The sequence below is a fragment of the Corapipo altera genome, unplaced genomic scaffold (genome assembly GCF_003945725.1).
Source record: "Corapipo altera isolate COAL_440 unplaced genomic scaffold, ASM394572v1 112, whole genome shotgun sequence".
NCBI lineage: Eukaryota > Metazoa > Chordata > Aves > Passeriformes > Pipridae > Corapipo > Corapipo altera.
In genome coordinates, this window is record NW_020884899.1 from 3,809,880 (window position 1) to 3,837,361 (window position 27,482).

At 44.9% G+C, this 27,482-nt stretch overlaps 1 protein-coding gene across 6 annotated transcripts in view; it reads left to right on the plus strand.

Moving 5' to 3' along the window:
- ST3GAL3 (ST3 beta-galactoside alpha-2,3-sialyltransferase 3) overlaps window positions 1-27,482 on the plus strand; it is a 138,398-nt gene that overhangs the window by 98,641 nt on the left and 12,275 nt on the right. For 5 of the 6 annotated variants that reach the window (XM_027649078.1, XM_027649079.1, XM_027649083.1 and 2 more), the window contains 2 exons: window positions 13,173-13,319; window positions 23,462-23,608. In XM_027649078.1, coding sequence (XP_027504879.1) covers window positions 13,173-13,319; window positions 23,462-23,608 — 294 coding nt within the window. The remainder of the gene's footprint in view (window positions 1-13,172; window positions 13,320-23,461; window positions 23,609-27,482) is intronic. The other variant, XM_027649080.1, reaches the window with a different exon arrangement.

Below are 27,482 nucleotides of genomic sequence, written 5' to 3' on the forward strand. Positions count from 1 at the left end.
GGAGAGTCTGTGTGATGCATTCTGTGGGGAATATTCCATATTCCTTTGACAAAGAGTAGCTGAAAGTTAGTTTGTCTTTCTAGGATGATTCTTGTGACATGGTTGCGTTTTGGTTTTTTAGGTTTTGATCTCTCTGGGTGTTTAGGAGGGTTGTCCATACTGCCTGAGGGGTTGTGCTCCCATGGTTAGGAGCTGTTTCACCAGTGCAGTGCATTGGTAGGAGTGGCCCAAGGGAACCATGGAAGACTTGCATATGAAAAAAGTAAATCCTTCTCTGTGACTGGCCAGGAAATCAGGGCCATTTTCGGAAGGTGTAAGGAGAAGTATAAACACTATGAGAGAAGTATGAACACTATGAGCCAGTTTTTTTCCAGTCATGGGTAGAAGAGAGGCTGGAAACTATGTAGGGATACCATATAAAATCTTGTCCCTGTTGACCAAAAGAGGGAGAAAACTTTAGTTCTGTGTTTTGTGATTTTTAACAAGCTTTCAGGTAGCGCTCGTGGTGAGACCGTACTGGAACCTCAGTAGGCAAATGACCCAGTTTGAAACATGGGCCTTGGGGGAGACTTCCTGGCCAGATTCCCAAAGGAAGGTTGTTGGTATGGAAGGTACAGGCTGGAGCTTGCCCTTCATACATACCTGCATGCAACAGCGTAATAAGATTAGGCAGGTCACTACATAGCTGAGAGCTGTTCCCACCCAGGCATGCACAGTGTGTCTATAAGTACAGACTTACTGTCAAGCATCAGCTGGTGACAGGGGCTGCTCTGGTGCCATTGCAGTGTGCCTTCATAGCGTTTAATATTATCAGATGGGTGCATGTTGGATAATAAAACTTGTCCACCTGGATTGGATAGTCATCAATATTCATGAGTCTGTAACAACATTCACCTAAGCTCTTGGGACTGGTGAAGAAAATAAAAAATAGCCATAAACACACTGTTTTCTAGATGAAAAAGTTCCAGGTGTCAGAAGTTTGTGAAGTATATGTATTTTAGGAATGACATGATTAATTAGTCCTAGTTTTAGACAGTTTCTCTTTAAAATTAAAAATTGTTGGTGTCTCTGCCCTTTCAGTCATTCCCACAGCATGCATGGATTTTGTCCTTTTTTTTTTTTTGTCCCTTGCTTTGCTTGCTATTACCTAATACCAGTCATCCTTGCTCTGTACTTCTAATAAAGGAGGAGAAGCATTTATCCATGCTGGGCATCAGTAGTCCTTAAAGAACCTTTATCCCACATCTGCTGAGACAGCATTGTCTTCATTTCTGGCTCAGTAATCCCAGCTGTAATGTGAAAATCAGAGAGCTCCAGTCAGATGTTTATTCTTCTTTAGTTTCTTTTCCTTTACATCATTCTTAAATGAAGACACCCAAACAGAATTTACCCCCTGGAAAGACTGTATCATTGCCCGAGTAGGACATCCTTTCTGCAATTGCCTCACCATCCTGCTTTGTTCTGAGACCAATTTCTTCCTAAAATTGTCATCCTCTAACGTCTTCTGATGTCTGTTGCCATCCAACTGACAAGTGCTGTTCTTTCCTAGATATTTGATCACTCCTTCGTTCTCAACCAAAGGCAAAAAAAGATGACTAATTTAAAGAGTTGCAGTTTTTTCTGCATCTTTTCTTTTGAGAAGTCAATGTGAGGACCAACTGAAGAGCTAGTGCAGCTGTCTTGAAAAAGCATCAGGAGGGTGCTCATGTTGCACTCACCCTCTTTGGCAGGCTCTGTCAATATTCAGACATCAGTATTATGCAAATCCCAGTGGGTGCATTTCAAGGTCATAGTACATGTAAAGTCAGGTTACCTGCGTTGATTGGAATATCTGAGGCAACGTAAAGAAATTCATTCCAAATCCGATGCTGATCTTAATGAAATGCACAATTCCATTAACAGCAGAGCTAAAGAAATTGCCCAGTTGCCTGTGGATTTGTGTCCTGCTCCCTTTTGCACCGCAATACTCTCAGATCTCCCCAAAATCTTACATCTTAAATGCTCCCTTTTATCCCTCATGGCTGCCTGGTCGTCGCGTGCTGGCAAAGACAGGCATGTTCAGTAGCCCCTACAAACATGATTGGGCACCTGGCAGCCCAAATGAACCACCACCAGCACAGCCCTTGCCTACTGAGGGTATTGCATTGCCCACGTGAGCAGCAGATGTTCCTCCAGACTGTGAATCCAGCACGTGGAAGAGGTCCGAGGACATCGTCACCAGTGAAACTGAGACATCACCCAGAGGGTATCGACTATTCATGCAACTGTTAGTGGGATAAAGACATTCCATGTTAACACTTCAGTAAAGAACTACAAGAATCATTTGAAGTCTGCAAAGCCTCCCCTTAGTCTGAGAGATTTGAGTTCAATTTATTTAGTTACAAAGTTCAATTTATTTAGCTTATGCGTGAGATTTTGGAGGGATTTGCTTACAGTCTCTCTCTCCCTACCTAGAGGGAATGTTTTTTCTCACAAGACTTCTTAATTTTGTGGAAAGAAGTGTGTCTGAAGCTAGGCAAAGGACCAAAAAAGGCAGCGCATTTATATCGGTATAATTATTTTTGCTACATCTGCCCTACAGACTTGATGGATTTGCTCTTGAAGTCTTAAAATCAAGACTGGATATCTTGGTAAAGTTCCACTCAAGCAGTGTGAGAGTAAAGGACTGGAAGGAGAAGTTGCTGATGGAGGAGCACTGCTCCCTGCTATGCAGGATGTCCAGGAGGATGTTAGCAGGATCTCTCCTGGCCTCTCAAGCAGTGCTGATAACAAACAGCAGAATGTGGTAGCTAGAAGCTCAAGCTAGATAAAATCAGCCAGGACAGATGTAATTTCCTAGAAATCTGGTGTTATAATTCTCAAATGACATACTTGCAGAGGTGAACACTGCCTGCTGACATCTCTTTCTGAAATACAGACTTAATCCAGCATCTGGGAAAACTCTGTGTCTTGGGAGTACTCAGGACAGGGCTGCACTCTTGTGTTGCCTTCCTGCCGTCCTGCTCTGTGACTCTGGGCCTCTCTGTCCTCACTCTCTGTGACCCGTTTGTTGACTGTGAGGAGCAGGATAGCAAGCCAGTCATACATCTGACAGCTGGTCATGAAAGTAAGTTATTTGCTTTATCCAGTTGTCTGCAAAGGTCACAGCAAAATTTTCTCTTCTCGGGGCACAATTAGGCCAGATCTGTTTCTGCATCCAGAGGGAGAAGGCTTTGTGGAGTCTCTGAGGTGAGCAACCTCCAACATAACAAAATTCCCCAGAATTGCTCTTTGGAAAGCATTGCAACACCACAGGATGCTGCGACTTCACCCGTGTGTGGTGTGAAGACTTACAGAGGAGGGGAAAAACACTGATTTGATTTTGTAAATAAAATCACATGCTTTCTGTCAGTGGCTGAAAGGATACCCCCCCTTTCACAGCTCCAGACATTTTGCTATCTGCATTTTTATTTAAACTGGAGGGGAGGGGGGGGGCAGAAAGTCTTAACAGTAAATATTTATCCAAGATGTGTGGTTGTTAATATGATCCAGTCTTCAGTCATTTTGAATGGTGTCATGATGACAGATGTTAATTCAGAAAGGAATAGATTGGACTATTTATGCCTGAAACACATGTGTTCCTTGGCAGGCTCCATGGATTACTTGCATAGTTAGAGCTGTCTGAGCAATTTGTAACGTTTTCTCTGCCTCAGAGCACCAAGGGCTCCAGGACAGGGGGTTGACCTATATCTTCAGTCTGCTGTAATAAACACTGAGGTAACTAAACCCCTCTGTGTTCTTTTATCTTCCTAAATTTATCTCTCCCCCTGTGCTCCAGCTGTGTGTGGTGCTTCTGGTTCTTCCCAAGAAGAACGGCAGCTTCTTTCTGCAAGACAGGAGGATGCTCCTGTGTGCACAAGGTGCAAATCCCTGACCTCCTTCCCCTCCAAATTCAGCTTCACTCCTACCTCCACACTCACACTTATTTAATGCAAGTGCTTGTCTTAACAACAGAAGTGAAAGTAGACCAAGCCATGTGAAGGCAGCGAGCAAGAGGGATTCTGGAAAGACCTCTCTTTTTTTGGTAGTATTTCTGTTCTTACAGCTGTGATTTTATGGAATGTCTGAGGGTGTTTCTTCTCTTCTTAGTTAAGACAGATTTGTAAAAGTGTTAGTGTCCTTTTTTATATTTATTTTTTTCAATGAGAGGCATAAAGTCGGAGAAAAATGGCCAAGCAGTTGGGTGCACAAGGCTTTTGGTAGGTCTGCTTGGAAGTGTTTCTCAGCTGGACCATCACTTGTGTTCCAGCTATTTTCAGTTAAATTAATTTTACCCACTCTGGCAAGTACAGAAAATACTGAGTCTGGCCCAGGCAATCATCACGTTGACTATTTGGAAAAAAAAACCCTCTTTAAATGTAAACGTTCTGTTTGGATTAAGTTTATTTAAATTCTAATCTTTTAAGAATATTAAATAATGTTACTTAAAAACTCTTCTGTAAAACACCCATTATTAATGCAAGTCTAGAAAATAAAGTAGGGCAGGAGCTTCCTGGCATCTTCCCAGTTTCTTGTTATTTTGACCTTTCTGCTTTCTGCTCTTAGAGGATGCTGAATAATTTGTATATATTCTATATGAACATTCAGTGAACATACAAATTATTTGGCTTCTCGTTTCAGCAAAGATGCCAAAATAGGAGAAGACAGATCTTCTGTGTGCTCTTGCTGTAAAAACAATGTAAAAATTTCCCTGGAGTCTCACTTTAAGATAACTTCAGAAAGCCATGAGGTTTTCTAGGCCATAATTCTTCCTGTGGTGATCTTTTAGCTTTTTTTGTTGTAATGTGCCAAGAGTTTAGTCTAAATATGTGTTGTTTAATGAGTTGCTGTTTGTATTCAGACTCATGAACCAGTTCAGCTCCCTAAAAAAGACTTTGCTGATGGGTGTCCTCAGATGCCCTGGGATGCCCTTGTGCTTTGTCACCCAAGCCTGCAAAGACAAGCTTTTTGAAATTTTTTTCAATTTTCTTTTATCCTTCTGTGCATTCATACCATTGTAAGTGGAGCAGGTAGCCGAGCTTGTAATTGGGATCACCTTATGTTTTCTGTTATAAGCAACAGGGAAAATGCTTTATCATTTTATTACACCATCATCTTTGAGCTGATGTTTTCCATGCCACGTGTTTGGCACAGCTGGAAAGTTCAGCTGAAATAACTCAGCTGTCTCTCAGAATGAGGCTACTGAAAATGCGGTTGTATCCCTGTTTAAAAAGAAATTATAAAGTTTCCCACACTGTCTTGTTGAAATTCTCTAGTTCTTCAGCCTGCTGTGGCTCCTGCTGTTCTGTGAAATCCCGTGGCTTGCTCTGATGTTCCATGGGGGCTGTTGGATGCTGGTCAGTCCTACCATGGCTTTCCTGTCCTGCCTGTCAGGTGCCCTCTCCACACAGTTAGTTGGGATCCAACATCTCCAGGAATGCAAGAACCAAATAGGATTTTCTCATGAGTTACTTCTCCACAAAGAGATTGGAGCAAGGACAACAGACCAGGGAGCAGGGAATATCTCCTGTACTCTTAGGAACCCCCTCTCCTGCCAGCCACCAGACAACAAGAAGGAGCAGTAGCCTGGTCTGGTGCATGGCAAGAGTAGAAGTATTGGAGGTTGAAGAGTGGTGGGTACTTGGGACAGCAGAGAAAGGAAGGGTTTACAGCCTGCAGGGAACTCCTAAAACACTGGCACTTTAAGGCTTTTTAAAGTGCTGTACAATTGCAAAAGTCAAGCTACCAAAAGTTAAAAAAAAAAAGCAAAAAAATAACATTGGGTTTTCAACGTTAATTCAGGTCTCCTGTGCAGATGTTATCCTTAATTATATAATTATATCCTGGCTCACTCAGAACACAGCTGTCTATGTAGTGGAGAGGGAAGACTGAGATTTAGTCTAATTTCTGTAATGCAAGGCATTCAGCCTTCTATGAGTAGTTGCAGAAGCTGTAGAACACGTGGATAGGAGAGAGGAAAGGAGAGGAAAAAGAATGGTCTCCTGGTTACAGACAGTGAGGGTTCCTCTTGAGGAGGTGGTTTAACACTGACCAGTGTGATGCTGAGCAAGTTAGATCAGAATTTCACAAACACATTTAGGTCTCATGGGGTGGATATAAAGGATATCCTGCTGCTGGGTGTCAGCAGCAAAGTCAGTGGAGTTGTAATGTGAGCTTAACAAATGTTCTGAAAATTCAGCTTAAGGTATCTGGAGTAGAGCATTGGGAGGTAATGGAAACTGGACATTGTCTGTTTTCTCCCCTGTAAAATGATGTAATACATGCCAAATATTGCAGAGATGCTCTGAATATGGAAGTATTATTTGTAAAATACTTAGATATATGGTGATAGAGGAAGAAATCTTGTGGAAACATTAGAAAACCAGTGTTCACAACAGCAATCCTGAGATGAAGTTGAGAGACAGTCCTACTTCAGCACTTACCAACAAGTGGATTCAGCCTTTTAACCTTGGTATTCTTTTAATAGCTGTTACCATGAGTATGACATTTCATAAACTATGTCATAAAAATAATAGTAAAATAAAGGGACTGGTCCCTTACAGGAATAAAATACCCTGTAAGTAATGATGATATAGGGCCTGTTCTTCTCTGGGATTTTTCTGAAACTCCACTACTTTAGACATTTTTTCATTGGAGGATTGTTCTTCACAGACAAAAAAACCACAACGCAAACATAAATTATCTAAATCCATTCCTTTTACTAAAAACTTCCGTCTTTCCTAAGACGTTTCAGAACAGGGATATTTCTTCAAATTTTGGCTCAAAATCCAGCTTATATTTTGAACAAAGGAGTCCGTAGTACAGTCTATCCATCACCCTGCTTGCACATAGTGCAGACACGTCTTCTGACACACCGTATGTGAGCTATCATTTATGCTTTAACTTGTGAAACACCATTCATCAGAATTATCTTCGGCGTTTTTCTGCAGCTCCTCTGACATGTTCCAAGTTCCGGTTTTCTCCGCGGGACAATCTCTTTTTTTTGACGGCGGTTTGTTACCTTACAACTGTGAACCACATCTTGCTCTCGGTTACGTGGATAAAACCGTGGAAATACTTTTTTTTTGAAAAAAAAAAAAAAGGAATTCCTTTTCATTTACAACACAGCGTAAGAATAGCTTTGCTCTCCCGGCTCCTTGGAGCTGGTCCTGGCCTCGTGCTGCCTAATCCTGTGAAGGGGAAGGCAGCAGTTGTTATTAGACCAGGCACGCAGGAGGCTGACGTGTCTGTATTTAGGTTAGCTGTAGCAGTCAGTTATATAGGTCAAATGAAGCTGGAAATTCAGTAGGCCTGTTTGAATATGCTTATCTGCTTACTCATAATATGTGTTTGCAGGTAAACAGGGCAGGAACTTCCTACTGGCAACCATGGGAATGAGCACATTGCTGAGTTACAGCAAACTTGTGTGACACACCAGTGTCACTGGCTTTGGTCACCGTTGAAGTTGCTGCTTTCTGAGTCAGTATCTGTGGATGGGACAGCTTCCAGTTTCATGTGTAGCCAGGGTGAAGTTTAAAGTTTGCAACTGCTAATAGAAATTAAGTTTCCCTTCTCTTGTGGTTTTCATCCTGGTTATTAAGCCTGAAGAAACTTATCTCTTGTCAGTGTGGTGAAGTATTACTAGCTCAACTCTGTGGACAAAGAAGAAAATATTTTTGCTTTAAAAAGAAAAAAAAATAAGCTCTAGTAGTACTATGTATTGAGGTGCTTTTGTCTCCATCATACTTTGCTGCTCTTTGCTTGCTAGGTATAAAATGCATTAGTGTTTCACACTGAGAAACATTACTAAAAACTAAATTTGTGGTCCTTACAACCTGTCAAGAGTTCTTTTGGGGCCTGCAAGGATACTGGCAGATGGGGAATGCTGACAGGGGAATGGCCTGGGAAATTACAACCATTTGATTTTAGACTTTGGTCAGTGAGAGGATGTTTGGGGAGAAGAAACAAAAATTATAAAAAAAATTAGGAGTATCATGTTGTTACACAGTCCAACAGCTGCATCTCTTTTGACAGCAGAACAAAGAGAAGATGAGGGAAAAGCTTGAACAATGTTCCTCCTTCAGGCAGAGTAAGAGCTTTTCAGTGGGGCAGATAAGAGTAGAACACAATGGTCTAGTCTCTAGAGCATTTCTGGACTCTAGAAACTGAAGATAGGATCATTCAGAACGAGTGCTGGCCATCAGAGCCATGTGCAGACGGTGGTGAGGGGTTCTTCATCGCTTTGAGGAAGTTGGGTAAATATATTTGAAGTGTGGGCTAGTGGGTCTGGCAGTTGACCATCAACCCAGACTGCAGCCTCTCAGCACCTTTGTTCTTGTTGCTAAAAATTCCTTGTTGCTGTGATAATTGGTGCAAATGATGCAACTTCATTTATATTGCCACTTGTAGAAGAGCATTTTCCAGGCCTCCATGTCTACTTGACCGCTGAGAAATGCAGCGTTGGCTGATAAGATGGTTATTTTCTAGTGGAAACACACCTTCCACATCTAATCTATATATGACTGAGCAGAAACCTTTCAAAAGCCTCTGCAGATGGATTGCAGCAGTTCTGCTGTACCCTGTTTGTGTGGCAATGAGTGCTTGTGGGCGACAGGTAGAGAATAAACCACATTCCAGCTTTGGTGAGGGCAGATGTTTCAGTGAACTGTGATCTCCCAGGCACATTTAGGTCTTGTGACTGGTACATCATCCCTTGACTTTTTCTTTTCCTCATATCCTTCTTCCTCTCCATTTCTGGTGTTACCAGTATTTGAAAGAGCAGTAATCTCCATTTACCACAGGTTCCCTCTCCAGTCTCTTCACCTTGTTGCTCTGCAGCAGGTATTGCATACCCAGAACTTATTCAGCTTTGTGTTGCACGTAGCTGACCTTTGCAATCTCCCTGACCCCTTTCCATCAGAGTTAGAAGTCTTGGAGAACAATACTGCTTGTAATCCTAAATCCAGTAGTAACACAGAGGTACAGAAGAGGCAGCACCTGTGTCATCGGGATGCAGTGGCATTACCCCTCATTTTGTTCATTATATTATGAATGTTGTTATTCTGGGAGACTCAGCCTGCTTCTAGTGGTTTATATCTTCCAGTCAGGTGTGCTTCTTGGCTAAGGCTCTAAGTTTCCATATTTTATTTTAGCGTATGTTGTGATTTGCCTTGGTAAATCTGAAAACAGGAGATGGAAAACTGAATGAAGACAAAAAATAGTTTACAACCAGCTGTGCCCATTACCATTCAGTATTCCGCAAATGGACAAAATGAGGGATTGCAGCTGGATTGTCTTGTCCCTGGAGCTATTTGGTGAGCCCTGCCATTTTTTATCACTTCCTCATAACCTGCCATCTTTGGTCTGTCATATCTGTACTGGTTTATTCCTGGAGTGGTGTCTCTAGAGGTGGTGTCTCTTTCTGCCTCTCTCCCTGGATGGGAACTGTACAAGAGGCTGGCTTAAAAGCCCAGGCCCATCTAAATTCTTAGGTAGTTTTAAAAGTAGTCTCCTCTAAAAAGCCTTTAGTGATGCCCTTTGCAGTTATACAATTTTGAAAATACTCAAGATAGCATAAAAAGTGCTGTGGCCCTCATAGACTCGTTCTTCAGTCATATTCTCCTGTCTGCCTCTCTCTCTCTGTGGTGCTTGGTTTTTTATGCTTATAGTATAAGCTTTTTTTTGGCCACCCTTGGTACCATGAATACTGATCTGTGGCTGAGGCTCTGGATGCACAGTAATACCAATATACCAACAAATAACAACGGTGGGAACTTAACATAGGGAAACACAGTTTCCAGCCTGGACCCTCTGGTTCCCACCTCAGTGCCAGGAGGTGATGAGGCACTCCCGGAACATTGCCTGAGCAGTTTTCAGGCTTATTTTCTGACTACTTATTATGCTAATCAGGAGTTATTTCATCCTTAGAAGCCCACCCGTGAGCACTGCAGGTTTAATCACTGTAGCAGAGAACAGAGGGTGCCCCCAACCTACAGCTGCGAGTTTGAGCTCCCGAATCTGGCAGGAACAGCAGTGCCTTCCCTCCCAGTGCCTGATGCTCCTCGGGTGGCTGCCGGTCTCCTCCCAGCCTAAAAAGGGAAGTAATTGCCTTGGAAATGCCACGGAACATCTGGGTCCAATCAGGCTGAACATCCCCAGCAGGCCGAGCATCAGCGGTAGCGCGGAGCCTTGGAAGGGGCTGCGCTCCAGAGCCTTGGAAGGGGCTGCGCTCCGGAGCCTTGGAAGGGGCTGTGCTCCGGAGCCTTGGAAGGGGCTGCGCTCCGGAGCCTTGGAAGGGGCTGTGCTCCGGAGCCTTGGAAGGGGCTGCGCTCCAGAGCCTTGGAAGGGGCTGCGCTCCAGAGCCTTGGAAGGGGCTGCGCTCCGGAGCCTTGGAAGGGGCTGTGCTCCAGAGCCTTGGAAGGGGCTGCACTCTGGAGCCTTGGAAGGGGCTGTGCTCCGGAGCCTTGGAAGGGGCTGTGCTCCAGAGCCTTGGAAGGGGCTGCGCTCCGGAGCCTTGGAAGGGGCTGCGCTCCGGAGCCTTGGAAGGGGCTGCGCTCCCGGCGCTGAGGGGGTTGCATCAGGGGAGCAGCCTCCCGGGGCTCCCAGCATGGTGGTGCTGCCTCTTGTAACTTGCCAGTGACAGACAAGCTGCAGAACAAAACCACAGGGTCTGAGACGTAGCTGAAAGCTGCAGGGCTCGGAGAGCCAAACCACAAGGCTGAGAATTTCAGTAATTATAAGCCAGGAAAACAGTTTTTGGTTCTTTAGGCCTATACGGGGCTTTGCATGCTGTATAGGTGGAAGTGTGAGAGCTGTCTGCTGAGACTGCACTGTTCTCCCTACAATTGTTTTAGAAACTACAGCGGGAAAACACATCAAAATGAAAGATTACCCCAGGTAGCACTCAATAATAATCTCAGGGGAACTGCCTCGAAAAGTTACAGAGAACACAGAGCAAATAGAAATGAGACAGAAGGGAGAAGCCAGAGCAATTTTAGAGCAGTGTGATAGCTGAGGAAACTGGTTAGGGGGTAGTCGTGATGAGCAACAGGAGAAACAGCTACATAGAAGGGACCAAAGCAGACAGGTTGTGTTTCCAGCTAGGAATAGGGACCCACATTTATTTTACACTGACACTGAACGAGCTGAGGGGAGCCCAGGTGTGGTTGTTGTGGTTCACACAGTGCTGGGAAAATGGGCAGCAGTGGAAGATGTAGTTACCTCTTTTTGGACAGTTCCAGCAGCAGCAAGGAATGAAAGTCTCAAATGTTTATAACCTTTCTTCTTTTTCTTTTCTCTTTAATGTTTTGAGTGTAACATAAAAGCCATGTAAAACCTACTTAAATCCCAGAACTTACATGGAATCTCCTATGGAGTGTGAATACAAACAAAAGACATCTTTTGTCCACTTTAAATAGCTTGCAGACCTTTGGTTTGAATTGTTTGCAAAATTTAGGCAATGCCATATTTAGAGTTGCATGTGAAATGGTAATTGAACTTATAAATTTATTTTAGTTTCAGGGTCACACACTATTTTTCCAGGGTGTGCCTGCTTAAGCCTATGATAAGATGGTTTCACTGAATGAGTAGCTGTTCAAGACTTTTGTTTATCATCTTCATTTCTGTGAGACTTGGAGCTTGCTTAATGCAAGTGGAATCTGTGATTTTATTTAATTTTTTTTTCCCCTCCTTCTGTGGAACTGAAAGGCCTCTATTTCACATTTGCCTTTAGGAAATTCCAAAGGTTTAATATTTATCCAATTTTTAATGAATTTTCACAAGGAGGCAAAACTCAGCTGACATACCAAATCCCTCAAATCCCTCGGTCAAATGGATGTTGGACTTTATTAACATTTATAATGGGTTTTTTCTGGTCTTTTTTTTTAATGCTGGGATCATTCAGTGACTGAAAGTGTCTTATTATAATGGAAAGTGTTAGACTGCTTTGACACTGGGCATTCTTTCTAATTCAACTATGATGAAAGAGCATGAGTGTTAATTAGGAATTTTTTCCATTTAGGGTCCTGAGAGCACTTCACCATTGTTGAAATGTGAACCTAAATTCACAGGATACTTGCCCTGGTCATCAAAAGTGTATTGGTTTTGGGCAGTTTTGAGGGGACACAGGATAGCAATGGGGTTTGGCTTTCTTAGACTGCTGGTTAGGATGACGGTGTGCGTCCTCCTCAAGTTTGCTGTGTTAATGCCTTTTGTAGCACGAGCCATCTGCCAAAGTTTCGGTTTCAGGATATGAGATTCAGCAGCTAAAGATATCCGTGGGATTGTTCCATAAAAAACCCTCAGTAAGGTGTTTGGCAGCACGTGGTGTGAGGGTTCACAGGAGCCGAGCGCAAGGCTCTGAGTACAAGGAGCGTGTGAAATGCAGCAGGCATGAGCTGCAGCAGAATTCCTGCTGATAATTGCAGGGGTGATCACTGCTGGCCAGGGTAAGCTCCTGAGGATTTTACAGGGGATCACCAACATTTTCAGCAGTACCCTGAAAGCAGCTGTAAAGTCCCTGTTAAGCTGCAAACAATCCAGAACTGGTGTAAATAACGAATTCCAAAACGTGTGGGTTTTTTGTAGAGTGTAGTGTCTGTCTCTTTTGCTTGTCAGGGAGATCACAGGGAAGATGGCTTGTTCAATCAGATTACCTGCCCAAACTGCTGGTTAGCAGATTAAAAGTCCTGCCATCCTCCCTGTGCCCTGCTCTGTATTAACCTAAACAGTAGTTGAACATTAGAATGCAAATGTTCTCTAAGTCCTGTGAACACGGAGCCTCTGATTATTTTGGGGGTACTCCATGCTATACCATGTGAATGGTATACCATGTGGCTGAAGTGCCAATAGGAGTGAAAAGATGGCACCAGGGAGGGGGTTATTCCTGCTGAAGCTCAAGCCTGTCTGTCCTCCTCACAGTTGCTATCCAGACTAGCTCAAGTGCATCAGTCCATGCTGCTGTCCATCTCTCCAGGATGCACAGATCCCCTGCAACGTTATACTAGTGCCCTGTGGCAGTGAGCAGGGACAGTGGGAACTGCTACCATTAGTGCATTTTAATATTTTTTAAAATAAAATAATAGAAATCTATATTTTGTATATAACTGTGTTTGTTATTTTACTTTTCTTTTTCTTTTTTTTTTTGTTGTTACCAGAGTGCCTCTGATGGTTTTTGGAAGTCAGTGGCAACCCGTGTCCCAAGAGAACCTCATGAGATACGTATCCTGAATCCCTACTTCATCCAGGAAGCAGCTTTCAGCTTCATTGGACTGCCTTTCAACAACGGCCTGATGGGCAGAGGGGTAGGTATAAAGCAGAGGAAGCAAAACCACAGAGAAGGATGAGAGACCAAGCAGCAGAGTAGGCTGTTCTTACTTTTCCTCTGGACCTCTGTTGTTGGACACTGAAGGGAAGGTACTTTGGCTCTGTTGTGGTGGCAGCACTCAGTCTCCTGCAGACCAAGGCAAGATCCTTCCCAGTCTGAGGATTGGGGGTGGGGATCATCAACATTTCAGCAATGCCTTGAACACCACTGTGAAGTTGCATCCCAGGCTTATATTAGAGGAGGGCAAAGATTGTTTTATGAGGCCTTTGGTAAGAAATTCTGATCTTGCAGCAACAGGTTTTAGATGTAAAAGCTCACAAAAGAAAACAATGCAAACTTCAGGTTTAGGTCATATTTATTAACAAAATACCTTAATGGTCATTCTCATATCTCTCACCCTCAGTGCAACTTTTTGGAGTGTTAGAATAGAGTAGGTGGTGACTTGGGTTTTCTGGATTATCTCACATTGCAATGCTGTCCTCAGAACCTATTTATATTTGCTCTACGTAATATATCAGCCATTAGAGTAAGTATTACTTGGGTGGGTAAATTGCTCATGTACACATGTGATATAGCTGTTGATAGAGACCACACGTGACATTTTTGGGCACATTAGCACAGCTGACAAACCCAGAGAGAGGCACTTTCCCTGGACAGGGTCTGCTTGCTCTGCCCCTTCCTTTGCTATCAGCGCAGGAGATTTGCCATGTCCGCAGCATGGATTTGGACTAGACAGAATAGTGACTCATTTTCCATGCTCTAATTATATCACGAAGACTTCAGAAATATTAGAGACATTTGCTTTGTGCAAGTCAGATGGGTGGGTGCCTGGAGATAAGATATTTCCTTCTTAAAATGCGATGTGCGGACAGATTCAGCCACATGGAAAGGGCCTTTTGTAAAATGCACTGCTGTGTGTGTGTATGTACATACAGAAGCTGTCACAGGATTCTGGGAGTGCTGGATTTTTGTTCTGGGAGCACTGAATATTCCCATCAGCTAGGAATTAACTCACTTCACCTCTCTGCATTCTCCAGAACTTACCCTTAGAAAGACGAGGTCTTGATTTGTCTTCCAGAAAATCAGGACTGCTGCCCCAGTAAAGGATAAAAATCATCAGACTTTCGCCTTTATTTTTCTCCAGATTTGTTTTTTATTTTTAAACACGTTATTTTAATACACAAGTTATTACTTAAACTGAGAGAAGAGAGAATCCGGAAATGAAAATGCTGTGAACTGAAGTTTATGAGGTTTTGATAGGTTGTTTAACACACACTGGATTGGGAAGTGAAGGCATCTTAATTGAAACCTGATGTTTCACTTCACAAAAGTCCATTTGAGCATTTAAAAATAGTTTATGGAGCTTTAAGGCAGGCAGTCTTTGCCCATGACCCCGGCTAGACTGTGTGAATTGTAGTTTATTCCTTCAGATGGGGCAATGGGAGCTCTGCAGGTGCACGTGTGGGGCTGGGATGTCAGTGTACACTGGGCGGGCTGTGCAAGGATGCTGATGGAGGGGTTCTGTCAGAGTTTAAAAACAGAGAGAATGTTTCTAGCCTGTGAGTACAAATTTTACTGTGGACATGAACTGTGGACTGCTGTCATGGAGCTGAGGGGACTTCACATGTTAGTGAATGATGCTGCATCAGTGCAAGGCTCAGAGCTTTGTAAGTGCACAGGCTCCAAGAGGAACTGCTGCTGCCAGTGTAAAGAGGGAAGAGTCTTAGTAAGATCCTGGCGATACAAGTTTGCTACTGACCTTTTTTCACTCAGAGTTTAAACGGGAAGAGTGGAAATTAGAGCCCGTAGGCCAAGAATCCACTGCTCATAAAAAGATTTGCGAGACATCCAGCAGGATGAGTCGGGCAGCTAGAGTGAGGAGAGCTGCTCCACAAGACAGTGTGGCCCAGCAGCTGCAGAGCATAGCTGGTTGGGTTCAGGGTCGTGCTTTAGAGATGAGAGAGACAGCCAGGAAAACTTTGCACAAGAAAGAAGCATATGAGCATGTAAAGGAAAATGCTGAGATCTAGTAAGCAAAAGCACAGTGAACAGTGTCCTGAGTTTCTCCGAGGAAATCGAGTTGGAGGCAGATTGGTGCCCCCGTGCTGCAGTGTGGTGTGGTGTGTTGGACAGGAGGATCAAGGCTGGGGATGCCTTAGTAATCAAGGGCAACATGAAATCCTCATAAAGAGCAGTAATATTCCACTCTTCTTTGGTTCTGATGCCTAAATAAACTTCAGTGCTTCTCTTGCACACCACATATGGTAACAATGTGCTGCCAATTAACTTTGTAATTTGGGGGCTTTTTCAGCAAGGTTGAGGAGAGCTAGTAAAATAGTTTGGGGCTGATCTCAAAGCGTTTTTCCCAGGATTCAATAAAGGGTGAATGTAGTAACATCCTCTGCTTTGATAATATAATTTGGGCCAGATGGTTCTGAAGGATAGTAGTGGTGTGCAACTCAGACATGCATTTTGATTGCAAATTGTAGCACTAGTACCCAAAAGTCTGAGCAAGAAGCAGAACTGGTCACCCACAATGAACAGTGACTTCTCTCTGGGACTGGTAAAGTTTTTCAGGAGTTTTCTCAGTCCATTACTGCATGTGGACTTTTTCTTTTCTTTGGTTAAGCAGATGATAAAGAAAAATCTTCAGGATCCTAGCAATGTCTGGGGAAAAATCGTTAGTGCCTGAAGACGGTTTAGCACAAAAGAAATGATCTAGTAAAGATCCTCTCTCTAATTAAATAAGAACCCTGTTAAGTGTGGGCTTTCTCATTAGCCAAAGGTAGGTATGTGATTTTTTGTTCAGGTGGAAGTTCTGTGTATACAGGTCTTTGGGCAATCAAGACAAACCAGACATCACTGGTGTTGCAGCTGGTAGTTCAGGCAGGCAGTATCCCTTACACTGCAGACAGTTTACTGAACATTAGTTCAGGACCATCGTTGCTGGTGGCACATACACCACTAGGGATGGTCATTGCCCTGGTGCCTTTTGCTGTGCAGTGAATAGTCCTGTCCAGTCAGGAGTGCTCAGAGCCATTGCAGCAGTGGCTTTCTAGCTCCTCTGGGAGCCCTGAGCCTGGTGTGAGGTGGCCAGGAGGACACTGCACAAATTATCAGGACTCTGAGGACTCCAGTGCAGACTGTGGTGTTTGTTTCTCTCTGTGCTGTTGCTGTGCATCCACAGATCTTTTTATGATTTGACTTCTTATGAGAGTAAGGTCCAAGGCCCAAAACTGTAAGCCTTTGATTTGTTCATGTGCTGGAAATGGCTTAATCTATAAAGAGATAAAGCATCCTCCTCTGGGCTTCACCCAGCCTCAGCACCAGGGTGGTGAAGGAGGAGCCATGTGTGGGAGGTGTTACCAGGCTGTGTTAGGCACCCAGCCATGGATTAGCACCTCTGCAGAGTGCTGACAGCCCTCATGAGCTCGGGGATTAACCTCTGATGCTGGAGTGTTAGCACATCCTGGCCCAGGGCTTCTCTTAGCTGTTAGGTGGTTTTGCCTATGGGCAGTCAGCCTTTCTGGACATGCCAGTGGGAACCCTTTGCTCCTTAGGCAGTTTTCAGCTCCCTTGGCTGGTCATGACCCTTCCTCTCATGAGTTGCCCTGTTGTCAGCAAACTTTGTCTCTTGGGCTGTTCTTACTGGACCAAGACTGTGAAGGCCGTGTCTTTGGACCTGTTGAGTCTTTGTGAAGCAGAAGAGATAGGGAATAGCAGGAGCAGAGCAGTCTGCCACTCAATCCTTTCCATTTACATACTACTTCTTTTTTTGCACTCTGATGGCATCTTCTAAGAGGTGTAGAGGGACAGATAAAGGGCCACTGCAGCTGCAGTCAGTTGAGCGTAGAGACGACTTGTTATTGTAAAGCTTTGGGTTTGCAAGACAGCACATCTGCTTTGAGGGCTGGACTGTTCCATCCATTACCACTGCAGTGGGATCAGTCCATGAGCTGCTGGGGAACGGGTGCTTGGACAAGTAGAAGGGAGCAGGTAAATGCAAACCAGCTGCTGCTTGGTAAAAGCCCAGCCATGTGCTTCTGCACGTGAGGGATGCAAAGTGACTAAAGGGAGTTTTTACTTCTCAGTGAGAGAGTAGACCACAAGCTCCCATTTAGCATGGGGTAAGCATATATGTGGTTATCATGGAGCAGATAGCACGTAGTAAAGTCACGCCCTTGCTTGCCCTCTGTTAAATCCTTAGGTCCTTTAGAAATACTCCCTGCATGGCACATGAATCTGCTCCGTGGCAAATGGTGAATCAGAGCTTGTGCATCAGGTAGATGTGGTCAGAGATAACTCTGGATTGGGCTAAGGTGTATTGGAGCTCAGCAGTCAGCTGCCAGAAGGGAGTTGGTGGGCAGCTGGGTTGTCATGTCTCCAGCAACCAGCCACTGGCTCCCCGTTTGCTCTGCTGCAGACCACCAGTTCTGCAGGCTCTGTCCCACTCACAGCAAGGGATAACTAGGGGAGGTGGAGGAAAAGCATTGCAGATGCTCTGCTTTGTCTTTTGAAGCCAAATATTGTAGCTCTGGGAGCAGCAGTGTGCCTTGTAAGTTCCTGTGACAGGGATCACTCCACAGAATGCCAGGCAGTGGTCTGCTCACAGTGAATGATACTAAATTGCTTTTTATTCCGTATTTCCAAACTTTTCAGCTCAGGGGAATGAAGAGCAGGTTTGGAGTTGCTCCTATGCAAACGTAAACAAAAAGAAAATACTGTTGAGTGTGTTGTGATTATTATAATTTTTTTCTATATGTCTTTTGTTTTGAAAACTTCATTGGTATTAGATGATCAGGTCTGTAACTGATAAAACTAAGGTAGCAATTTTTCCCAGGTAAGCAATTTTTCAGGTTTTCCCTCAAATAATTTAATATAGTAGTCAAACCAATTTGAATATGTAGGTGCATTATTGTTTGTAGGGAGTTTATTCTTTAGTAACACTTACCTTTTAATTGAAAAAGGTAACATTTGGAATAGTCTGAACAATCCAATAACTCTTACCCTGAGCCAAGTAAAATCCCATAAATAACTAGAATTCATTTAACATATTAAGGGAGTCAAATATTTCTAAAAACAGATTTACAGCAGTCATTTCCTTCCAGTCCAGCAGGCAGTGACACAGGAATGACCCGGGCATGGAATGAAAAGCAGCAAGAGCTTTTCACATGCACCAAGCAAAGAGCAGTTCCGGCTCAGGTTCAGTCACCAGCACTGGGTCTCCAGAACAATCCTGTGAGGTGATGCTCACCCCCAGTAGAGTCCAGAGGAGGGCTGGTGTTCATTTCTGCTGACAGAAGTCAGCCTTTAAAGCCTCTTCAGGGGGACCAGTGGAAGGTGAAACATCAATGTCTTGAGGGGAAGCCTTTTATCTTTCTGCTTGCAGCAGAGAACAGTGTAGGAACAGTTAGGAGAACCTGTCCCATCTCTGTACTGCTAAAGGCACTTGTGGTCCCCTGAGCTGGTGGTGCAGACTGGCTGTGTTTGCACTGCACAGAGCTTGCAGTGGTCCCTGACGCAGCACAAGACCAGAAGTCTTTGCCTCTCTCATCTTTATGCTTTTCTCACCAAGATCCACCAAGCATGTGCTCACCTCAGCCATGGAGGACGTGTACCCTTGGAAGGAGCCAGGCTCTGGAGGCTCAGGTAGCCTTTGCCCAGCACTGCTGCAGTGACACGTTGCTCACCACTGCTGTGTTTGCTGCTTCTGTTTGTCACATGGCCTTTTAGTGTCATCTCTGGCTCATCTGTCAGTCTGCTGCGTTCCCTCAAATGGGACCAGGCAAAGGGCTGATCCCTGGGGAACATTATATTAGATATTACATTTTCCAGATGTTTGGTCTTAGACAAGCAGGACAGGCTTGAAAATGTGGACTTTCAGTTCTGGACATGTTATGCAGTGAGGTTGCCCTTGTTGTTTACCAGGACTGGAGAGAGGATGCTGAACCTGTTATCTCCATGGGCCCCAGCTGGGACAGAAACCATTGACACACAGCAGGCAATACAGAGCTTGCAAGGCCAATTTCAAGGCTTGTGGCAGGGAATTGACAGGGGGAGAGGACTACCAGTGCTTTCTGGGGCTTTGCCATTCCCAGCTCACACTGATTGATGGGCACCAATTCAGGTCCAAAACTCATGATGGCCACATCTGGAGCAATGGTCCTGTTGGGCCACTCCAGGCAGCCCCATACCATGGCATGACCTATACTGGCCAGTCTCTGGGCAGCTGGGAGGCATCCCAGGAGGCTCCTGCCTCAGCACTGGCCACTGTTGGGCTCTTACTCTTTGACCATTTGGTCGAAAGCACCATTTCTTGGTGATACAGGAACACCCAGGCACACAGATGGCCATGAGCAGGAAAACAGGCTTTGAGCTGGTCCAACACCAGAGTATTATTTCTGAGGCAGGATGCTGGGATTTTGGGTTTTTTTCTTAGCAAAGGGCTAGAATAACAAGAGACCTGCTCGGTTGTTTGAGAGAGTTGTATTTTCATAACTCAATGCAGGAGGTGTGGTGGTTGCTTTGGTATGTCTTTGGGGCACGGCACAAGGGTGTGTGTGGTGAGATAGCACTGACGCATTGTGCAGGGCACAGCAAGCCAGATTTGGCACAGCCATGTCCATGATGCCTAACTTCTTTTGGAGTGACTTGTCCCCCAGCTTGCCTCGTGGGTTGTACATGGTCTGTGAGACCCAGATTGGAACTTTGCAGCCAACGGATTCATATGCCTGTGTACAATCAGGAGAGCTTGGAAGCTGCGTAGATGCAGCCAGAGAGTAATTATAACCATTTCTTCTCTGATATGTGGCTCCACTCATTTGCCAGCTCTTTGCTGAGAGGAGGGGAGAGTCCTTTCCTTGGACCTGGAGAATGCTGCTGAGTTGGCTTCTCTGTAGCACAGCCTGGGACACCTCCCTAGATCCTACAAGGCCTTGTCTTTCCCATGCTGCAAGCTGGACCCGAGGTAGTTCTTCATTTTCAACAGGGAGAAGGACTAGCAGAAGCTCCTCAGGCTGCCACAGGAGAAAAGGGCTCAGTTTCTCTAGCTTAAACCAAGTCAGGACAAAAGTACTAACCTTTAGTTAACCAACAATCATGCTTCTTTTATACTTCTGTTCAAGCTAACTCCTTTTTCTTCAAGGCTGTTGAATTCCCCAGTTACTGCATCCCTCTGATGATTGCTTCTTTTTTAAAGATAAGCAGTTTGGAGCAAGTGCTCAGTTACATGTATTAGATCTGGGTGCACACACATTTTATACTCGTGTTCTTCTCTTAGGCAGTGTTAGTTACAGGTGGGCTCTGCAAGCACCCCTGTGCTGCCCTGACAGTTACTGCCCTCAGTGAATAGCAAGGGTAATAATATTTACAGTATTTTCGAGGTGCTCCTCTCTAGCCCACAGGGTTCTGATGTGCAAACAGCAGTGGGATGTGAGGCTGCATCTCACCAATGAAGGCATGAATGGCTGCAGATCTCTGCCTTCAAGGGGGATACACACTAGGCTGTAGCTACCACAGTGTTGAAGGGTGCTAACATCCATAAGGAATAATTCAATTAAGAAAATCCCATCAGATCATCAGTTTCCAAATGTGATTTTAGAGCAGTGCAAAACTATTTTGCAAGGACACTCTGATAGGTGTAGGGACCAAGCCAGATCTATCTACTACAATTCAAGAAGTTAGGTAGGTAGATGGTCTCTGGTATTTTAATCATTTTTGACAGCAGAGCAGGTGGTACTGAAGTACTGGCATGTGAGGAACTAATGAAGAACAGAAGCAGATGAGAAAATTAGCTCCTATTTTTCCATAAAACCGTCGACGTATTATAGATAGAATAAAGTCAGGCAGATATTGGGTGACCAAAGGAAAGTTCACTCTCAGTTTCTGTTTTCTGTTATTCTCCAAACAGAAGTAAGAATTATGCCTGAAAGAAAGTTGCGGTCGTTTGGCAGTCCTCCCGTGAGGTTGGGTGGTGTGATTAATTCTCTGAGGTTTGCAAGACTCACATTAGAAAGTCAGCTCTTAAATGTTAGCTTGGCTTGGCCAATAGAATTCCCTCCAGGCAAAGACCCTGTGTCTCCCTCAAGCTGTACCGTGGGAATGGGCCCAGTGCAAGTGTGGGTGGTGTTAACACCATCCTATTCCCAGTGACGACACAGTCTCAAGGACGTAACCATTTACTCACTATGTTTTGGACACTGTAACTACAGCTCTGCTGAGGGAAAGGGTTTTGTGGCACGTTCACTTACCAGCTGATGCAATTCCAGTGACATCCAAATGTCATCTCCTATGCAAAATAGAGATGAGAAATCTGAATTCAAACTGCCATGTCCGGGAAGACAGGATGTTCTTGAATATTTTGAAATTCAGGGGAATGTTTGTATCCTTGCCTAATAAACTTTTTCCAATTTTTTTTAAACCCCTGTGTTTTTAAACCCCTTGATATTTTTTGGCTACCGGTGAATTAACAATTAACTAAAGTAACTAGAATAAAACCAGTATTGTTTGTGGGAGTATCAACTGAAATTATGCAGCAAGAACAAGATTACTCTGCTGTTTTTCCCAACATCTAGAGCTGGCACAGGAGGATATAGGAAGGTCTTTTCATTTTAGATGTTCACTGTTACAGTGTTACTGTGCTGCAAATGTTTTAATTTAATGTCTCACTGACTTAGCCATAAGCAGTTTTTATCTGTTTGTCTTTAGTTTAGAGTAATTCCAGTACACTATAGTGAATTTCTCCATAGCATGTGAATTGTGCTCCCAGCTCTGCACATCTCAGATAGGGTATGGGTGACATCCTTTGCTTGGAAAACATTGTTTTTCCCACTGGTCAGGCAGTCAGAAGTGCTGACAAAAACCGGTTCCTTTGAATGAGAAGCAGAAATTCAAAACATTGTTCCCAACCTTTTTGAACATGCAGTAGCATCGCTCACTGGTTCGGGGTAAGCCATTGTCAGTGAAAAATATAAATGTGCAGTTGGTTTCTACACCTCAGCTAGGAGGCTGTCACCCTTGGTGACTGTCTGAGCACGTCCTCTGAATTCATGATACTTTTGATACAGACAGTGTTGGATGCTCTACAAATGAAGATAAGATATGTGGGTGGATTTCTCAGCCTCTCCCTAGCCCCCAGGGCAAAGCTGCCTCTGGATTCATCTAGCTAAAGGGGAGCTAGGAGAGTCAGTGAGCTAAGATTTTACACTGGAAACACTTGGCCGTCCCAGTGGTCATGTTCATCTGAACGCAGAGGAGGAGTTGTAGCCATACAGGGCCTCAGCAGAAGCCAGGTGAAACAGGAAGAGCTGAGGCTGGACTTCAGTGCAAATGGCAAGTCAGCAGATGGGAGAGGACAGTTGGAGTGTCCCTGCTTGGAGTGCTACCACCCATCTCTGACTGGCTTCCCACTGCTCCTTGTCTTCCCAGAATGCTGTGGGTAGGAGGGTATGGCACAGGCCAGAGTGCCCTTTGCCTGTTGGGCTGCCCCTGGGGAAAGGAAGGGGTCTTGAACTACACTTCTGCCTGATCTCCTCTCCATCTCCCAGAGCTTTTTAACAACCTTAAATTGCTTTTACCACCAGTAAAACAAGCTGTTCCTCATTCTGCTCCTGTGTGGTGACCTGTTTGGGATAAGTATTCCTCCTTAGCCTAGCTGGAAGCCAATAATGTGCATAGCATTGTAATCCAGTATCTACATCTGTTTTAATTTCGGAAAGCTAACATATCCACTGTGATTCATCCTCCAGCTCATCTGCTGCCCTCTTCTCAGGATGGCGGAGTTGTGGAAGGGGAGTCTAACCATCTTCATTAATCCCTCTGCCCTTCAGTACTCTCCCCTGGAGAGTCATGTCACAGAGCCTCAAACAAGAGCTGCTGCTTTTGGGCTAGATGATTCACAGGAAGCTGGCTGATGTATGAGTTTCTTTACAAGTTGGGAGGCTGTTGACCCCACCAAGCTGACGTTGGGCAGCTGACGTGCAGACATAACCAAATACCGTATTTCTGGTTTTCTGTTTAGTAGCAGCAGTGCCCTTGTGAGCAGGGACAATAAGAGGAAATCTTTGATTATAAAAATGGCAACCTGCTAATGACTTCCATTCCTGCTTTCTCTCCTCTCAGAACATCCCCACCTTGGGAAGCGTAGCAATAACCATGGCGCTCCACAACTGTGATGAGGTGGCGGTAGCTGGGTTTGGCTATGACATGAGTTCACCCAATGCACCCCTGCACTACTATGAGACCATCAAGATGTCTGCCATCAAAGAGGTAGGGAGCTCCTCCCAAGCACATCCTCCTGCCAAGCCCGCCGGCCACCCCGACTCCAGAGCCTGACTGGGATGGTGATGTCAACTTCCAGCTTTCCTGTGTGGGTCAAAAACACAGCTCCACCCATGCATTTGCCTGTAAAATTCTAGACATTCTCCCAAGCTCAATGTATGTTAAAAATGGTTATTACTGCTGAGAAAAGTTCTCTGGAATGTGTATATAATGTAATTCCTTCTTTGAGCAGCAGGGAAAAGATTCACATAAATGTTAACTCCAGAAGAAGGGTGAAAGGGAGCAGTTCTGCTCTGGGGCTGAAAAGATGTGACCTCTCCTGATTTTTGATCCATTGTACTGCTCTCTGATCCATAGGCTTCTTTTGTGAGATGATCCCCTCTTCAGGCCCTGTGAAACATGGGAAGGTGAGATCAGCCCGTGCAGCTCTCAGAGGACTGTTCAGCAGCAGTTCACATATCAGGACTCTGCAGATGCTGCTCTGTAAAGAGATGCACACTAGAAACATTTTCTGGTACTATCACAGTGATACAAACAGCATTTTTTTGATGAACAAAAGCTCTCTTATTGGTATAATGGAGCAGTTAAATGCCTTCAGGTCTGTCCATTTCTGATACCAAACTAGAGCAAACTTAGGACACTGGTCAAAGCTTCTGTAGTGGGGAGGTTTGCTGCTTTTTTGGTGGAACTTGTTCTTTCCCAGCACAGATGAGGCCCAGATCTTTCTAAAATTGCTTCTCCCTCTTCACTGTCTCCTTGGCAGGGAGGGTTTCTCTGTCCTACTCCATGCTGTGAAAAGTTGTATTGTTCATGGACAGTAGCTGTCTCCTGACACTTGGCATTTGTTTACCTCAAGCACTTTACCATTGCTCCAGACTAGGAGGGAAGCTGGGAAGTTGTGTTTTTCCAAATCACAAGATTGTACGTGTCTTAGTACTCTCACAGGCTGCAGGCTACATGACCCTAGGCAGACTGAGAGGAATTATAAATCAGTGATTAGTCAACTTGAGAAATGAGAAGCGTGTGTCTAATTGTCAAGAGTAATGAGGCCTTGGAACAGGCTCTCAGGAGAGGCCAGGAGAATGCACTGAGTTTGGGAAAAGACTGTGAGGAAGTCCTAGTATATCAAGGGACCTGAGGTACCTTCTGGGCCTGTGGAGGTAGCAAGAGAGTCTGCCTTGGGCAGTGACATAACCCTGGATTTAATCAGTCCTGGCTGGGAAAGTGAGTGCTCATTTACAGAATTTGAGGGGTACGTCCAGAGAGGAAAACTGAATTGAGTCACTGTGTACAGAGGTGGTCTGGCTTGTGAAATCCCTGAATAGAAAATAGCCAAGGAATATAATTTTTGCAGCAGTAGAGGAGGTATAACCATTGGCTTGCCTGGTTCTGGCTCTTCCTTGGGCATCTGCTTATAAGCACTGCCAGAGAGACAGCACCCTGGGCTCCACAGGCCCAGGTCTGATTCATTGCAGCTGGTTGGCAAAAACAGTTGGATAACAGAATCTCTGGTTGAAATCACTGGTCCAGACCACTTGGATCTCTGATTTTGGAGACCAGCACCCTGAATGGGATCCAAACGCCACTGGAAGGCAGGAGGAAGTCACTCTTGGATATTCTGTGTGGTCTCAGGAATAAACCTTGCGAGGCGCAGGGCAGTTAGATGAGGATGAACACATGAAATGCAACCAGTAAGGTCTCCTGGAGAGAGCAGTTAGTGCCTGATTTGCCAGGCCTCTGTTGTCTGGAAGCTGTCAGTCATCGTGTCCGGCATGTTCTGTACAGAGGTGAGGGAGCGTTGAAAGGTTCTGTGAAGCCTCACTAGTTCAGATGTCAGTGGATTTGTTTCTGCAGACAAGGCTGTTGTTGAGAGCTCTACAGGCCAGAGGAGCTGGTTCTAGGAGGAAGGTTCCTGTTCCACTTGAAGACTGGTTACCTGATACGTGTCTGCCCATCTAATCCTCACATCCTCACCCACAGCTCCTCTTACATTTCACTGCCCTGGTACAAGAAAAGCCATCTGTTCCCAAGTATCAATAATTAATGCTCCTCCTGCCTCTGCCCCTCCCAATATGACAAATTGTTTGTGATATTGTGGAATGTGAAGAGCAGAGAGAAGATCGCATTTCTTTCTCTCCTGTTTAATATTAATGGTAGCTGGTAATTGTTAGTCACCTGAGGGTGAAGTTGAAAGGTGAAGGGCATAATAGCTGGGTTATGTCTTCTGCAGTTGCCCTTAAAGAATGCACAAATAGAGATTTGGCCCACTCCAGAGTGGAAGCACCTTGCACACCCTGCTTGAAGAAAAATCTGCATGCACTTTGCAAATTGGGAGGCTGGCCTGCACTGGTACCTTGTGCCAAACCTTGCCCTTGGCATTAGTGAAATAAGACTGACTCAGAACCCAGCTCCACCAAGATCTTTGTCTGTTCCATCTGCTCTGACACCCCGAGGCCCAAAGGGCATCCACAGCATTTTCCTCAGTGTTACTTTGGACCTCTGGGATTATGTCCAGGCCTAGTTTGTTCTGGTCCTCCTCTACCTTTCAGCATCTAAAGGAGCACTAAAGCAGGCTGTGGCTTGAAATTATGCAAGCATCATCTTTGTCCTCTGGCCTGCAGACCCACAGAGCCTGGAGTACTTGTTCCTGGGCAGGGAAGGGGAGCAGCTTTGCTTTACCTTGCCTCATCACAGCTGTTCCACGATAACAAACATCCCAGGCAGGAACCCCTGCAGTTTGACCAGGTTTGGTGGGGCAGAACCTCTGTTTCTGAAGTTCAGATCTCTTCACTGAATGCCAAGCTCCTCCAGCCTGAATGTCCAAAAATCTTCAGTGTTTAATGCTAAGAGAGCAGCTGCAGGGAAGCACTCCAGCTCCACCCTGAAATCATCACTGTCTTTACAGAGGAAATGTAAACACCAGCAGTCTCCTGGGTCTGGAGGTGCCACACATGTGTGGGAGCCTGTCTGGTAACATCTGAGAGCCCCTTCTCTTGCCTGGTGTCTGCAGGGGAAATGGGCCTGCTGGTAGGCAGGCTGAGTCCTCTCAGCAAGGTGTGTCACTGATTTACACTTGAGGCTGCTTGACATCTCTCTGGACACCCTTGAAGGTCCGTGACTCATCTCCAAGGAATTTGCTCTGATTACATAAAAAAGACGGCAAAATGTCTTGCTTGCTCACAGCTGGGCGGAGATGCCTCTCCCATGCCAAGACTGAGGTGATAAAAATCTCTGAGGAAATTAATGCGATTTTTCCTGCTGCTCTGTGGGACTGGCAGCTGAATTTCCAAGAGGAGAAATAGGCAGCCCCAGTCTGTAGTTTTGTTTAGCCTTTGCTTTCCCAGCAGGAGTAAAAGCCCTCAAGGTCCAAGACTGTGCTGCCTTTGCTACCACAAAAGGCAGCTGCCTACACTGACTCTTCTAGGATCTCCTTCTCCTGCAGGCTGAGCAGGCATTTCCTGCCCCAGAGGAAAAGGCTCTGCAAGGAGGCAGATGAAGCTCTGGAGCTTCATCACTGTTACTAGTCAAGAGGAAGTGTATGGTCTTTGGACTCTGGCCAACAGTATATCTGCAAATACATATGGATTCTACTGTGCTTGTGGATGCTCATGAGAGTAAATTTCTCCAGTTCAGTCCTGGATGGCTTCTTTACCCTCTGTCCTGTCTATCTTAATGTACTCTGGCCAAGGTATGTCCAGGCAGAGCTGGTTTAGAAGACCCTTTTCTGTTCCCAGGTGTGCCCTGGAGAGCTGGAAGCACACTGGTGCAGTGCTTTCAGTTTTGGGCTGTGAGCTGGAAGATCAATGCTTGCACTGCAGATTGGCCCCTGGATGCTGCTTCCCAGCAGCTTCTCCCCTCGTCT